The sequence below is a fragment of the Rhinatrema bivittatum genome, chromosome 3 (genome assembly GCF_901001135.1).
Source record: "Rhinatrema bivittatum chromosome 3, aRhiBiv1.1, whole genome shotgun sequence".
NCBI classification, from domain to species: Eukaryota; Metazoa; Chordata; class Amphibia; order Gymnophiona; family Rhinatrematidae; genus Rhinatrema; species Rhinatrema bivittatum.
Genome location: NC_042617.1, coordinates 60,142,009 through 60,156,078, shown reverse-complemented (window position 1 = coordinate 60,156,078; position 14,070 = coordinate 60,142,009). Strand labels below are relative to the sequence as shown.

At 43.2% G+C, this 14,070-nt stretch overlaps 1 protein-coding gene across 1 annotated transcript in view; it reads right to left on the bottom strand.

Annotated features, from left to right (window-relative positions):
• The window catches only part of PKDCC (protein kinase domain containing, cytoplasmic), a 128,505-nt gene that overhangs the window by 71,128 nt on the left and 43,307 nt on the right, over positions 1-14,070 (bottom strand). The window contains exon 5 of the mRNA XM_029593307.1: positions 7,298-7,405. Coding sequence (XP_029449167.1) covers positions 7,298-7,405 — 108 coding nt within the window. The remainder of the gene's footprint in view (positions 1-7,297; positions 7,406-14,070) is intronic.

The following is a 14,070-nucleotide window of genomic DNA, read 5'->3' as shown; positions in this document are numbered from 1 at the left end:
TCTCAATGCCTGATTCCCAACTGACACTGTGGATAACATGGTCAGTACCTGAGATAATCCCATTCAAATCATAATTGACAAGTTTGCTCTGCTAAAATTAAGACCTCTAGACATAAATCTAAAGCTCCCTGTTAGACTCATAACTTGACATTAAAAATAGCCATTATATAGATCTAAATCTTTGAAAGTAGAAATTTCACATTCTAAATCCATGCTATGACCACATTCTTACATAATACTGAATAGCCATCAATTTGGCTAAAAAGGCATTTTATAGTTCCCCGATTAAGGCATCTATCAACAATTTGAACAATTTCACTTTGCGATTCGGCCTGTGGCAGGAGCCACAGGCTGCCTCTCCACCTCTCTCCCTGCTTCCTTCAGCAGCCCGGAGGCCGCTGATGTATCTCAATCATGGCAGGAGCCACGCACCTGTATCTCTCGCGGCCCAGTGGCCGCCGACGCATTGCACACGCAGCAGGAGCCGCGCTTCTGTTTCTCAAGCGGCCCGGAGGCCGCCAACATGCTTCCCACCGCTGCTGCCTTCTAAAGTGGCATGAGGGCCGCCGACACTCCCACGCGGCAGGAGCTGCACTACTCTCTCCATGCGGCCAGGAGGCCGCCAACAATGTCCTCGTGCGGCCCGGAGGCCACTAACCTTACCTGGGCTCTCCGGGGGAAGAGGGCCTGCATCCCCAAGCTTGCTTGGCGCCCAGAGTCGCCCTCGGTTCACCTTCAGCGGCAGGGAGCCTTCCCTGACACCGGGGCCTGCCTTGAGGCCTAATTCCAGCTTCAGTTCTGCAGTCTTCTATGCAGCAGGGCTGCTGTCCAGGGTCCTGCACTGCTTCCTGCTTCCTCTCCCTAAGCATGGGGCTGCGCCTCCTTCTTGGAGTTAAAGGGCCAGCAGGGAGTGGTCCCTCTGGCTCCTCCTGTGAGCTCCACCTTGGGTGTTTCCTGCTTCACCCTATAAAAGGGTTCTTTAGTCATTCTTTCCTTGCCTTTGCAAGGATTATGTTCTCTCTTGGACTTCCTGCTCTCTGCTCCTGCATGGCATTCCTGTATCTTCATTGGATCCTTTGTCATCTTGTTTCTGGTCTCTTCCTTGGACGTTCCTTGTCTTGTCATCTTCTGTTCCAGTCCAGATGTCCATTCCAGCCCCAATGTCTTCCAGTCCTGATGTTCGTTCCAGCCCTGATGTCTTCCAGTCCTGATGTTCCTTGGCCTAGTCCTCGTCTGATGTCCATCTTGTACAGATGTCCAGGGCTTCGTCGGATCCCTCCCGGCGTGGTCCGTGACCAGCCCGGCTGGGTTGGTAGGGTGCACTGCGGCCCTGTGGTCTGTGACCACCCCGCTGGGGTGTGTAGGGCGCTGGTGGGTCTTCTCCATCCTCAGAGCCAAGGATCTCCATGTCTTTCTGTCATCTCCTAGATCTGGAGTCTTCTGGATGTCTGTTTCGTCTATCCTGGCTGCCCTTCACTGAGTGTCTGAGGAGTTAGTCCTGATGTCCTGGAATTCTGCCTGGAGGCTATCTTGTATATAGTTCTCCGATGCTCTGGACTCCGGCTACGCCTAGCCCCCGGCGGGCAGTGCTCCAGTGGATAGCCTGCGGGTCTTTCTGGCCACTTCAGCCTCCTTCCCGGCTGTGGGTGTTAGCACTCTATCCGGAGTCTCCTCCATCCTGAGTTTTATTGATGATTTTAGCTCGCCTTCTCTTGCCTTGGCAGAGTCCATGTCTTGCCTTGCCAGAGTTCATGTCTTCATCCACGTCTGCCCTTCGTTCAAGTCTGTTCTTGGTTCTTGTCCATCTCTGCCTCTTGCCCGGCCTGCCACCTCTGCTGCTCCCTGCAGCGAGCCCGAAAGGACTGGGAATGGTCGGAGGACCATTCAGAGTCCACCATTGAGTTGGTGGTCTCACGGAGGCGTACAGGTCTGGTAAAGGTCCCCGGGTTCCAGCCTAGGATAGTCTCATCGCAAGGGCACACATCTTGTCCTGTGCTTGTGGGTGCCCCCTGGTGCTCTCCCTCATCGCAGCACTACATTCACACTGTGAAACATCTTATTAACCCCTCCTATATCCATGGATTATCCCCCTCTCTGACTTTGTTCCCTGCCTAAAATTACCTCATTATAGGCAGGATATAAATATGGAAATAAACTCACTTCTTTTGAAGATTTCTTTGCAACCAAAATCTCAAAGTTATGTGCTACCTTTCTGAAATACGCTCCGCCTTCTTTTAACAACAAGATCCCAGTACATCAATGTTGATCTGAATCGGAATATATCTCTCAGCTTGAAGTTTTGCAAATAATCAGCAACCTAAATGCCATGTCATCACTGTTGAATTCATGTTCTACCTCTTTAATGAAATTGATATGTCATAAAATCATTGAACCCACTATAATAATAATTTGTCATTAACATCTGGCTATCTCCCCTCTCATTTAAACAAGCCTCAGTTAAGCCTTTGGTAAAATATATCTTCACTAGATCCTGCTGACTATGCAAACTTTTATCCCATCTCATTCTTGCTATTCTTAACAAAAATTATTGAAACCACTGCCGTAAAACAACTGACTGTTTTCTTTGAGAGAAGTTCCATCTTATATCAATATCAATTTGGATTTACAAATTGGGGTTTTGATTCTGGAATTTCTTATATGTTAATACTTCTAGATATTACAGCAGCTTTCAACACTCTCAATCTTTCCATTTTTCTCTCCCAGATTGTAGATACCGCTATCCCTGGAACAGTACTTTCATGGCCCAATTCTTACCTAACCAATAGGTCACAGCAAGTCAGAATTGCTTCAACTTGGTCATCATGGTACCCTATCACTATGGGAGTCCCTCAAGGAACTGCCCTTTCAGCTGCATTATTCAACAACTTTTTCACCCCACTATGCCATTTACTTTCTACTTTAGGACTATCATACTGATCATTTGCAGATGATATTCAGTTTTATTTCCCAATAAAACTACCTAGATTGCCATAATACAGTTCACTTCACTTTGCCTACCATGATCAGATCATGGCTGTCTCATAATAAATTGGTCCTGAATCTCAAGAAAAACTGAAATCATGATACTAGGGTACTACTCAAGATATCCAACCCTTCTACTTTAACATTTGATAACCAGACTCTGAACATCTCTCAAAAAGCACAAAATCTTGATGTCATAATTGACCCTTACTATCAATGCAACCACAAATTAAATCTATTGTACAATCACGTTTTGCTAAACTAAAATCATTACATCATCTCAAACCGCTCCCCAACTCTGCAGATTTTAGAACAGTACTTCAATCAATCTTCTCTTCACTTGATTATTGTAATTCACTTTATGTTGGCCTTCCACATAACATGATCAGACCATTGCAAATTGTCCAAAATGTGGCAGCCTGCCTTTTGACTGGTACAAATATCAGCGATCACATATTCCTAGTTTTGCAATCATTGCATTGGCTTCACAATCTCCTGAACAATATTACCGCTACGTGGATCATCACTACTTTGAGAATGTACACTCCCATGAGAACACTTAGATCTGCTAGGTAACACCTGCTAGATATCCCAACTCCATGCCAACCACAATTATGCACAAAAAGTGAAAAAGCATTCTCCATAGCTTGTCCCACCCTCTGGAACTTTCTCCCTATACAAACGCAGTATAGTAGATGCAAAAGAATTAAGGCATTACAGGTTACCAGCTCTCAGTATCACAGAACTCTTAGTTTTCCTTTGATATATATATTTATGAATCAATATGTTATTTTGCATTTTATGTATGTTTTATGTAACCCACCCCAAACTTTGGAGGGTGCGTGTAATAAGTAATTAAACATAAATAAATAAATATTTGTCTAGATTTTGGAGTCTAAATTAGGTGCCTAGCACAGGAAATCAGCACTGAGCACCTAACTTATTTCCCCCAGGCTGACCTCACCCCTGAAGTACTGCTGCTAACATCACCTACCAGCAACATTCTGCAGAACACATGAATCACTGCATCAGGGATGCAAGACACAAGCTTCAATTCAAGGTTTCTCAGATGAGGCCTGAGCAAAGTAAGATTGGCAAAGACCTGCCCTGCCCCATACAGCTCACGCGAACCAAAGGCATTATTATGGCCCTTATGGGACTAGAGGGCATAGAAGGACTTGCTGGACATACATCACTGATATGGCCCACAATCTGCAGCAAGGCATTGATGCATTCAAACCACAAACACTTCTGTCTATAATAAGGGTGTTCACAAGTAATATCAGCATGCCCTGCCAGAGCCAATGCCAGCTTAAACAACCAGCTCTAGTGGGAAAAGGGGCCCTAGCTAAAGGGTTGAAGGATGCAAAAAGTATGAATTTTCCTATGGGGCCACCTTAAAAAATAACACCAAGGAGTTTGCAGGCTGTACAGCCCACCAGCAAGACAATGACTGAGGATTCTATTTGTGGCTCCTGTGCACTCAAAGCTGATCTTCTGGGCCACAGCTGCTGCCTAGTAAGGAGCGGGGCCTGGTTCTTGGCTTTAAATCCTGCACTGCTTGGCCACATTGTTCTCTCTTGTTTTGAGAAAGTCTGTCTGTTCTATGTAATTTTCTTCCAAAGAGCAGCAGATTTCTCTTCTGTGGACATTATTTAGTTCTGTTTGTTGGTTTTTCTTTATTTCCCTGCATAATGACACATATAATGTTTGTCCAGCATGAGAATGGTGTCTTCCTTGGGCCTTCCAATAAAATGCTTTTGCTAAATTGAAATTTCTAGTGTTTACTTCTTGGGCATATGTGGATAGATGAGACATTCTTCCAGCATTCAGTTATCTTCTTAGACATGTGCATAGCATCCTCTGCCCAGCTGATGGACCTCCTCCCATCCAATGGCCATACTCCTTCTCATCCTCCTGCCTATGCTCTCTTTGTCAGCCTTGTCAATGCTCATTGCCATCTCACAACCTCTTGTGTCAGCTTTGTGCCATCTGTCAGTAGGAGCCCCTGCATCCCAAAAAATAATTTCCTGTACTGGAAGACCAAGTGAGCAGAACTAGCTCAGTAGCAGTGCAGAGGAGAAGTAACTAATTCCTTTGATTCCATGCCTTCAGCTCCTTAGGCTGGCCGCATTCATAGGAAGTCATAGTCTTCATGAAATGGCAACACTTAGTGGATGGATAGGGCCTATGATTGTAGGGTTCTAGAAGGCGCTCTGGTACATAGCCAAAAACTATCACTGTGATGACTGAAATGAGCAGGGAAGGAATATAAAATAGGGGAAAACACCCCTGGGTAGTTGTGAAGGAAGGCTCAAGGTACAGAGGCAGGGTCTGATTCTGACTGAGCTGCAAGGCCAGCCAAAAATTCAAATGAATGCAGCCTCATCTATTAATCACTGTTTCCTATGACCATCTAAGCATGAAAATGTAGCCTTCCCCCTGTAATGTGAAGTCCCAAGGTGATATAAAGCTCTGTAAACAAAACAGCCCCCAGAAGTTCTTCATGCATATTTACTCACCTCCTGTTCTACACTTCTTGCAGCTGTTGGACTCTGGTCTTTGAAAGCTCATGCCTCAATAAATTGGTTAATCTATAAGCTGCCACTCACCTCTGTCTTTTTTAGCCCCTGGAAGTGGTGGCAAAGATTTCTGTGCCTTGAATCAATGGTGCACTAATGTGAGCTCCATTCAGAATCGCTCGTTTACATAAATATTTTCTCATTAACTATGCGGGTGTGTAGTGTTTTTAGGTGAGAGCATCAAGTTCTGTTTGCACAACAAAAGTGCTGTGTAGCTGCCTTAGCAAACAGCACAAGGTTATGCGTGGGAATGACTGTTTATTCCCATGCAAGTGCCCGCAAAGTATAATGAATTGGCTCCTTTGTGTTCAATTTTAAGTTAGTCTATTTGGATTACCTACGATTCAGTTCTTTCATAGCACTGCAGCATCTCTGAATATGAAAATCCCATATTGCCCTCATCTGGCAACTATAAATGGAAGCAAGCACCATCACAGAAAACCTCAAACTCCTTGGCACGTCCTCAACAAAGGACTGTTTTGTACCATTGATCGCATTGCTGAAAATAATTTTCCCGTGATGACAGGCATCACTCAGCAAAGAATGTGACAAGATCTGAAAATCAGAACGTTAACTGAACACCTGCACCAATAGTCCCTTCCAGTTTCACAGAAAAATAAATATTAAACCATTTATTATTATTAAAACTCTGTCAATAAAATAAAATAAAAAAATAATTTGCCTATTAGTTCTCTTCTACTCTAAACTCCAAATTCATTCATCACCTATTTCTATCCACTTCACATTTGCAGTGAAGTAAGTGAAAGACATAACATTTTGTATCTCGGTATTAACCATGTAACCAAGCAATAGAATACACAGTAGTTGTACCAAACGGTTAATTCATTTCAACTACTGCGGAGTAAGTCAGAAGTACTTAGAGAGACAGACTGATATTTTTAATTGCAAGGATCAGGCACCGGTGGTTTCATCTGAATGTTTTTATTTTGATCCATTTTCTAATTCTTCACTTAAAAAGTCTAGTCAGTAATAAATAAACAGAACAAACTGATAGAATCAGAGATTTTGTTTTCTTCCTGGACTAATTTTTCTGTGGAAAGATTTGATTCAGAATATTGGACAAGACTGAAAAATGCCTGAAAGAGCCAGGCTCTCCACAGTTGCAGTGAGGACAATAAAAACAAACAAAAAAAAAAAACATCCTGTCTCTAGAAGTAGTGAAAGGAGTAAAAAAAAAATCAGATACGTTACTATCTGTCACAGCAATCTTGAGAAGCAATTTACCCAGGTGAACAGGCTGTCTGAAAATTGCCCGGTCCTTACCCAGATAAGAGCATCTGTGTGTGGGGGGGTGGAGGGGTAAACGACATGCAGGCTTCTGGCAGACCTGGGGGCATGTTTAGGTCGGAGGAGGGAAATCACGTATGCAGGTTTTCATTTTCAAATGTGGCGTGCGTTATTCTGAAGGGAGCAAGCAGGTGCAAATCTCCGTGGGTACTTTATTCCCAGGCAGTTTTCCAAGGGAAAGTATGCTCGTGCTTCCCCTTTCAAAACCGGTGCAAAGCCCATGGGTAAAAAAGTGCCTTAGGACTTTCCATCTGTGTGGGCAGATTTGAAAATTCCCCCCCTCCTCCGCTCTAGATAAACACTTCCAAAAGGGTATTCTAAAGTAACGTATGGAAAGATGTAAACTTCATTCCGCTTTTAACTTGCTCCATCAGTGAAAGCTTAGCTTTTAGGTAAAAAAAACCAAAACTTAAGGAACATCTTACCAGCTTTGTGTGCATCTGTAGTGTTCTGTAGATACAAGCCACTCTTGTACAAATACAAAACTCTTTCCAGTTGAGCAATGGTTTCATCTATCCCCCAACGGAGCTCCCCTAAAAACAATGATAGTGAAAAAAGCAGTCAGTAATGAGAAAGAACAGTCACTTTTTTTGATAACTCATTCTTGTTAGTTTCACACAAGAAAAGTGCAGCACCACCTCCCAGGGTGAGACCAGCAACACTTTTACGAACTTTCAGTTAGGATGGGTTAACCAAAGCCTGGAGAGCTTTGCATCCAGAAGGCACGTCTGTGGATGCCCATTTGTCAATGCTCTGATTTCCAAGTAGCTGCCCTGCAGACATCCCAGAGCACGCAGTCACCTGTAGAAAGCAACCATCTACTTCATGGTAGTGCTTAAGAGCTATGCATGTCACCCTGTCCAAAATTTCTGTCATGAGGCAGAGTCCCCTGTCAAGATATCTGTAAACTTAGTGAGGCCTGAGATCAACTTGTCCACTTTGGAAGTTACCATATTAGCTCCAATATCTCCCATGGGAACCTGATGAGCCTGGGTAAGAATTCTGGAGTGAATCCCCTCTTATCCTAGTGGGCCCAGCTCTTGCTCATGAACTCCTGCACTATAGGATGTACCAGTAAATATTTCTTATCCTTCCATGTAGATATCAGGATTGGTGCCACAGACTAGCTACAAGGTAGGAAGTGATGTTACTAGAAGGCAGCAGATAGGAGGAGCAGAAAGATCCTTAAACTGTTACTGGTCTTAACCCAACAGGAGGCACTGGACTCCATTTGGTACACTCTATGGTAAGAAACAGCAGAAAAAATATATCCAGGTAGTAAAGTGTATTTATTACTAATATGATGAAAGTTAGAAATAACTTTGGTGAAACAGCAGGTGGATATATGGAATGATAACCTAGCAAAGGACCTGGAGAAATCTACTACTAATTCAGGTCCAATGAACCATGCACAATGATTACTATGGTATACCCTGGAACCAAGAACCCTCAAACACCTAGGGTACATACTGGAAAGGAAATAGCGCTAATCTTGCCTTGAGTAGGACAAACTAAAATGTAGGTCTCACATGGCAACTTATTTACTTATGTATATCAAAAAGGGAAATCATTACTATGCAACAAACTTACTATCAAGCAAACAGTGGTTGCTAAACACTATTATATCTTTTTATAATTCAATCTTTTCTGAGTGTCTTACTTCTTATTTGAGCATGTAACAAACACCTGAGTCAACGATGTTCGAGAAACTCTTCACAAATAAATTTTTAAATACAAATTTTTGTACAGAAAAGGGCATCAAACGGACCAGTCAAAACGCATGTTTTAAAGCCTTTGACTGTTTGTCCTGATCATCATCATATGCCTATAGTGTCAATTTTTTGTTTCAATATTTTATGTATCTAAATGCTCAAACTTCTTGTGAAGACCTTCCAAAGTTTTGTGTACAATGTTCTAAATCAACTGAATGAAAAATGCAAAAGCGCAATTTGTACTTATCATGTGCTCTTCTTATTTCTAGCACAATTTACTGCATTCCCTCTTTGGTTTTTTTTTTAAAAGGAATCCCAATTATATTGTACACAAGATTTTGAAAGGTCTGCACAAGACGTTCGAGCACTTAGATACATCAAAAATTGAAACAAAAAATTGACACTATAGGCATATGATAATGGTCAGGACAAACAGTCAAAGGCTATAAAATATGTTTTTGACTAGTCCGATTGATGCCCATTTCTATACAACAATTTGTATTTAAAAATGTATTTGTGAAGTGTTTCTCGAAACATTGTCTCAAGCGTCTGTTACATGATAAAATAAAATGTAAAACACACAAAAAAGATTATGCCAGATTTTCAAACGGTATGTGCGTAAGATACGCGTGTATCCCCCGAAAACCTGGCCGAAGTACCCCCTGCGTGCGCCGAGCCGATGTTGAGTAGGCTCGGCTGCGCGCGCAAGCCCCAGGGCTTTCCTGGGGGGGGCGTGTCCCGGCGGCGCGTCATTTGGGGGCAGGGCCACGGGCGTGGTTCCGGCCCAGGGGCGTTTCAGGGGCGTGGCCGAGGCCTCCGAAACGGCTGTCGGGCTTGGGAATCGTGCGCCGGTGGCCGGCCCGGCGCGCACAAGTTACGCCTTGTACAACAAAGGTAGGGGGGGTTTAGATAGGGCTGGGGGGGTGGGTTAGGTAGGGGAAGGGAGGGGAAAGTGCGGGGGGGGTGGAGGGAACGGAGGCAGACTGCGCGCCGACCCCGGATTTTAATGGATAAGCGCGTATCTATTAAAATCCTGCGTACTTTTGTTTGCGCCTGGTGCGCGTACGAACAAAAGTACGCGCGTGCGCAGATTTATAAAATCTACCCCATTGAGTTATAACAAGATATAAAAGTGTTAAGTCACTACACTTTGCTTGTTAGTAACTTATTTATGCCATAACAGCAGTCAAAACACAGTACTTCTGTCAATATATTGAACAGGCCACAAAATCAACCAAGCAGTTATTTAAAATTGTAAGCAGTCTATTAAAACACCCCCTTCCCCCACCCCCCTCCTCTGCAGAATCAGACTGCTCAGCCAAAAAAGGCCTATAACGACTTTCGGGCCGATAACAGTAAAAGTCGCGGGAGAGCAGCCCACTCTCCTGTGCGCGCGATTTAGTATCGGCGCCTATGCAAATGAGGACCCGTGGTAAAAAGAGGCGCTAGGGACACTAGCACATCCCTAGCACCTCTTTTTTGACAGGAGCGGCGGCTGTCAGCGAGTTTGACAGCCAACGTTCTATTTTGCCGGCCTCAGTTCTCAAACCCGCTGACAGCCATGGGTTCGGAAACGGGATGCCGTCAAAATTGAGCATCCGGTTTTCAACCCGCGAGTCGCGGGCCGATTTAAAAATTTTTTTTTTTAATTATTTTTAAGTTTTGGGACCTCCAACTTAATATCGCCATGATATTAAGTCTGAGGGTGCACAAAAAAGCAGTTTTTACTGCTTTTCTGTGCACTTTCCCAGTGCCAGCAGAAATTAACGCCTACCTTTGGGTAGGCGCTAATTTCTGAAAGTAAAATGTGCGGCTTGGCTGCACATTTTCTTACTGTATCCTGCGCGCATACCTAATAGGGCCATCAACATGCATTTGCATGTTGCGGGTGCTATTAGTTTCGGGGGGGTTGGCCGCGCGTTTTCGACGCACTATTATCCCTTACTGAATAAGGGGGTAAAGCTAGCATGCCGAAAACGCTCCGCTGGAGCGCACTGTACTGTATCGACCTGTTTGCTTCCTTTTTCAACAACAAAAGTAACCCTGCTATGCCTTTCCAAAAGGCCTACCAAGCCCTCCCCTGGCTAATCAGGAAAGTACTAGCTTGGCTTCCTCCAGTCTAGAAATATGGGACTTTTCTATTCCAGTAATAGAAGGCCTTGGAAAGATTTTACAGGGCCTGAGTTCAATATCCTATTCCCTCTATCCTTGCTCATCAAAATTAATTAAGCTGGCCACAAAATTTGTAAATGTTTCCTTCACAGAGGGCCTGCTGCCAAATTGTTGAAAATGGCTGTGGTACATCCCTTACTAAAAGAGATCAATATAGATTAGGATAAGCTGGAAAACTTTCTCAGAATCTCAACATTCCATTTCTAGGGAAACTGGTGGAACATGCAGTATGCACCCAACTGAATGACTGGTTGGTTAAAAGAAACTGGTTAGACCCCTGCAAATCTGGACTCAGACTCAGCTTGGAGATGGAGACAGTTCTTGGCTCTCTACTAGATGACGTCCACGGAAATGTGATAGGAGACTTGCCTCAGTACTGGTGCTTCTAGATTTCTCAGCAGCTTATGACATGGTTGACCACACTATTATGCTTTCACAGTTGGTGGACACAGGTATTAGTGGCATATTATGAGCCTGGTTGAGATACTATCTATCAGACTGGCAGCAAATTGCACAGTTTGCTGGCTATTTCTCCCCACTGTGGACCCTAACCTGCAGGATATAACAGAGATCTATCTGTCACCCATTCTACTTCAAGCTACTAGCTCAACTGGATCCAGGTCATGGACCTCAAATTTTGCATCTATGCTAACAATGTATAGCTCCTCATACCCATATAACTAGACATGTCAACAGTTGTGAGAAAGCTGTCTACATGCCTTACAACTATCCAAGAATAGGCAAAATGTATAAAACTCTGCTGAACTCAACCAAAACTGAGCTTCTATGGGTACAAAATGTGAGAGGTCAGACTCCTGATATCAAAATCCCTTGTTTAACAATGAATGCCCCCTAAAATTACAAGTCCAGAGCCTTGAGATCCTGCTAGACTAAACGGTATCCAAGTTACTCTAAACTCAGGCAACCATCTGTGATGGCTATGCAAACGTTATCTATACACTGAGAAGGTGAGTCTGACCACAATATTCTATGCCATGATAATGTCATGGCTTGATTATCATAATGGTATGACAACAAAAGGTTTACGTAGTTTCAACTGATTTGGAATACCGCAGCATGCCTGTTAGAAGGCTGAAAGCAGTGTGACCACATCTCACCCATTCTGCAAAACCTTCAGTGGATGCCAGTGCTCTACTAGCCAAGTTCAACCTCTGCCTAACTTTCAAAGCCCTAAGAGGGAATAGCCCAGGTAAATTAAAAAATAGGCTATATCTCTATACACTGAGACCTCTAAGATCATCCCAAAGAGCCTCCATAATCAAGCCATTACCAAAGGAAATAAATACTCTGATACTCTGATACTATTTTATTTGCACCAATATTACTGTCTATATGTGTATGTTGTTTATTATGGGGCCAGTTTTTTAAAAAGTTTAGGCTCCTAACTTTTGCAGTTAGATTCCTAAATGGGCCTTTTTGAAAATTTCCTAGGGTTGAATTGCTAAATTTAGGTTTCTAGTTTCATTTGGCTCCTAAATTAGGATCCTAAAACATGGGTGACTACAGGGGACGCTTTAGGGTGGGAAGATAAAGTCAGGGGCTTAGCACTGCTTTTCGGAATTAGGCACCTAATTTAGGAGCATAAATCTAGGCTAGTGATGGTGAACTCTAATCCTTGAATGCCACAAACAGGCCAGATTTTCAAGATATCCTCAATGAATATGCATGAGAAAGATTTGCATGCAGTGCTCACAGTATGCAAATCTAGCTTATGCAAATTCATTGTGGATATCCTGAAAACCTGGCCTGTTTGTGGCACACAAGGACTGGAGTTCACCACCACTGATCCAGGCAAATGAATAGCAGCCCTAAATTTAGGATCCCAACTTTTAGTTTCCTAAATTTATGTGAATTTTCAACTGAATATTTAGGGGCCCTAAGTTCAGCTGAAAATAGGCCCCTACCAGGCACCCAATTTAAGCTTCTAAATTTAGATGATCTGCTTTTTTTTTAAGATCAGCCCTTAAATTTAGTTCTGCTATTCCTGTACCTAGATTTAAGCCTTACGTTAGGTGCCTAGTTCTGAAAATCAGTGCTAATCTCTTAACTTTGTTTTCCCCTCTCCCTAATTCCACTCCTGTAGCCACCCACTTTTTAGGTTTGTAAATTTAAGAGCCTATTGAAACTAAGAGCATAAATTTAAGCACTCGGCCCTAGTACATTTTCAAGAGGAACAGTTTAGGGGCCTAAGTCCAAATGTTAGGAGTCTAAACCGTTTGAAAATGGACCCCTAAACCTTTTGACACAAAGACCTCTCTGCTACTCTACAGCTCTCTAGAATGATAATGCTAGTTTTCATGATTTTACTTATGGAAAATTACAGGAAAAAAGTACAACTACTAACAGTGGGCATCCATAACAATGAGTTTATGACTTATTAGATGTTTTCAATTTTGTTAAAAATGAAGTACGATGCTGTCTTCTTCCTCTATATATGGTTTAATTGGGAAAATGAAGGACCAGTACGACAATCTGCGATTCCTGCAGAAAACACATTGCATATTTTGTGCTGCAGTGTTGTATGTCAGTTATTTTGTACCACATACGCCAAGTGTAATTCTCTCTGCACACTTACACACTTTTGGAATTAGGCGTGCCATGAGTTTGCACATTGACAGCTGACATTTTGCTGCCATCTGAAGGATGCCATGAATAAGCTATAGGCTGCCCGGCAGGACTCCTAGGCCTCACTTTCTTAGCTAAAATACCCCTAATTGTGCCTCTTCTCACTAAACTGGTCAGCCTTCTCTGTCTCCTCTAACCAGAGGGGAGCTGCTAGTGTAACAGTCTTTCCAGCTGGTATCTTTTTAAAATCTAGACTCTTGCCAAGAAATGTGTGAAATATACGGGAGCAAAAAGTAAAAAGCGCAGCCAAGCTTCACCTTAGCTGAAACAAGAAAAAAACTGTGCCTAAGCAATTTTCAATACATTGCTTTTGAACAAAAAAGATGTCTTAAAACTTGTGTGTGGGGGGGGGGGAGGGGGGGGTTAATTTTCAAAGCCACTTAGGTGCATAATGCCTGTTTTTAATGTCTGTAAACAGGTGTACTAAAATAACCCGGGACTCTGCGCGCGCAAAAGTGCACACATAACCCTGCTATTGCACGTACTTTTATGCAAACTGCAGGGAGGCATTCCGGGGGAGGGGAAGGAGTTGGAACTTGCATATCTAATTCTTTATTTTAGAAGGTATGGGGTAGATTTACGAAAAATGCGCGTTTGCGTACTTTTGTTGGCGCACCAGTCGCAAACAAAAGTACGCTGGATTTTAGTAGATACGCGCGTAGCCGCGC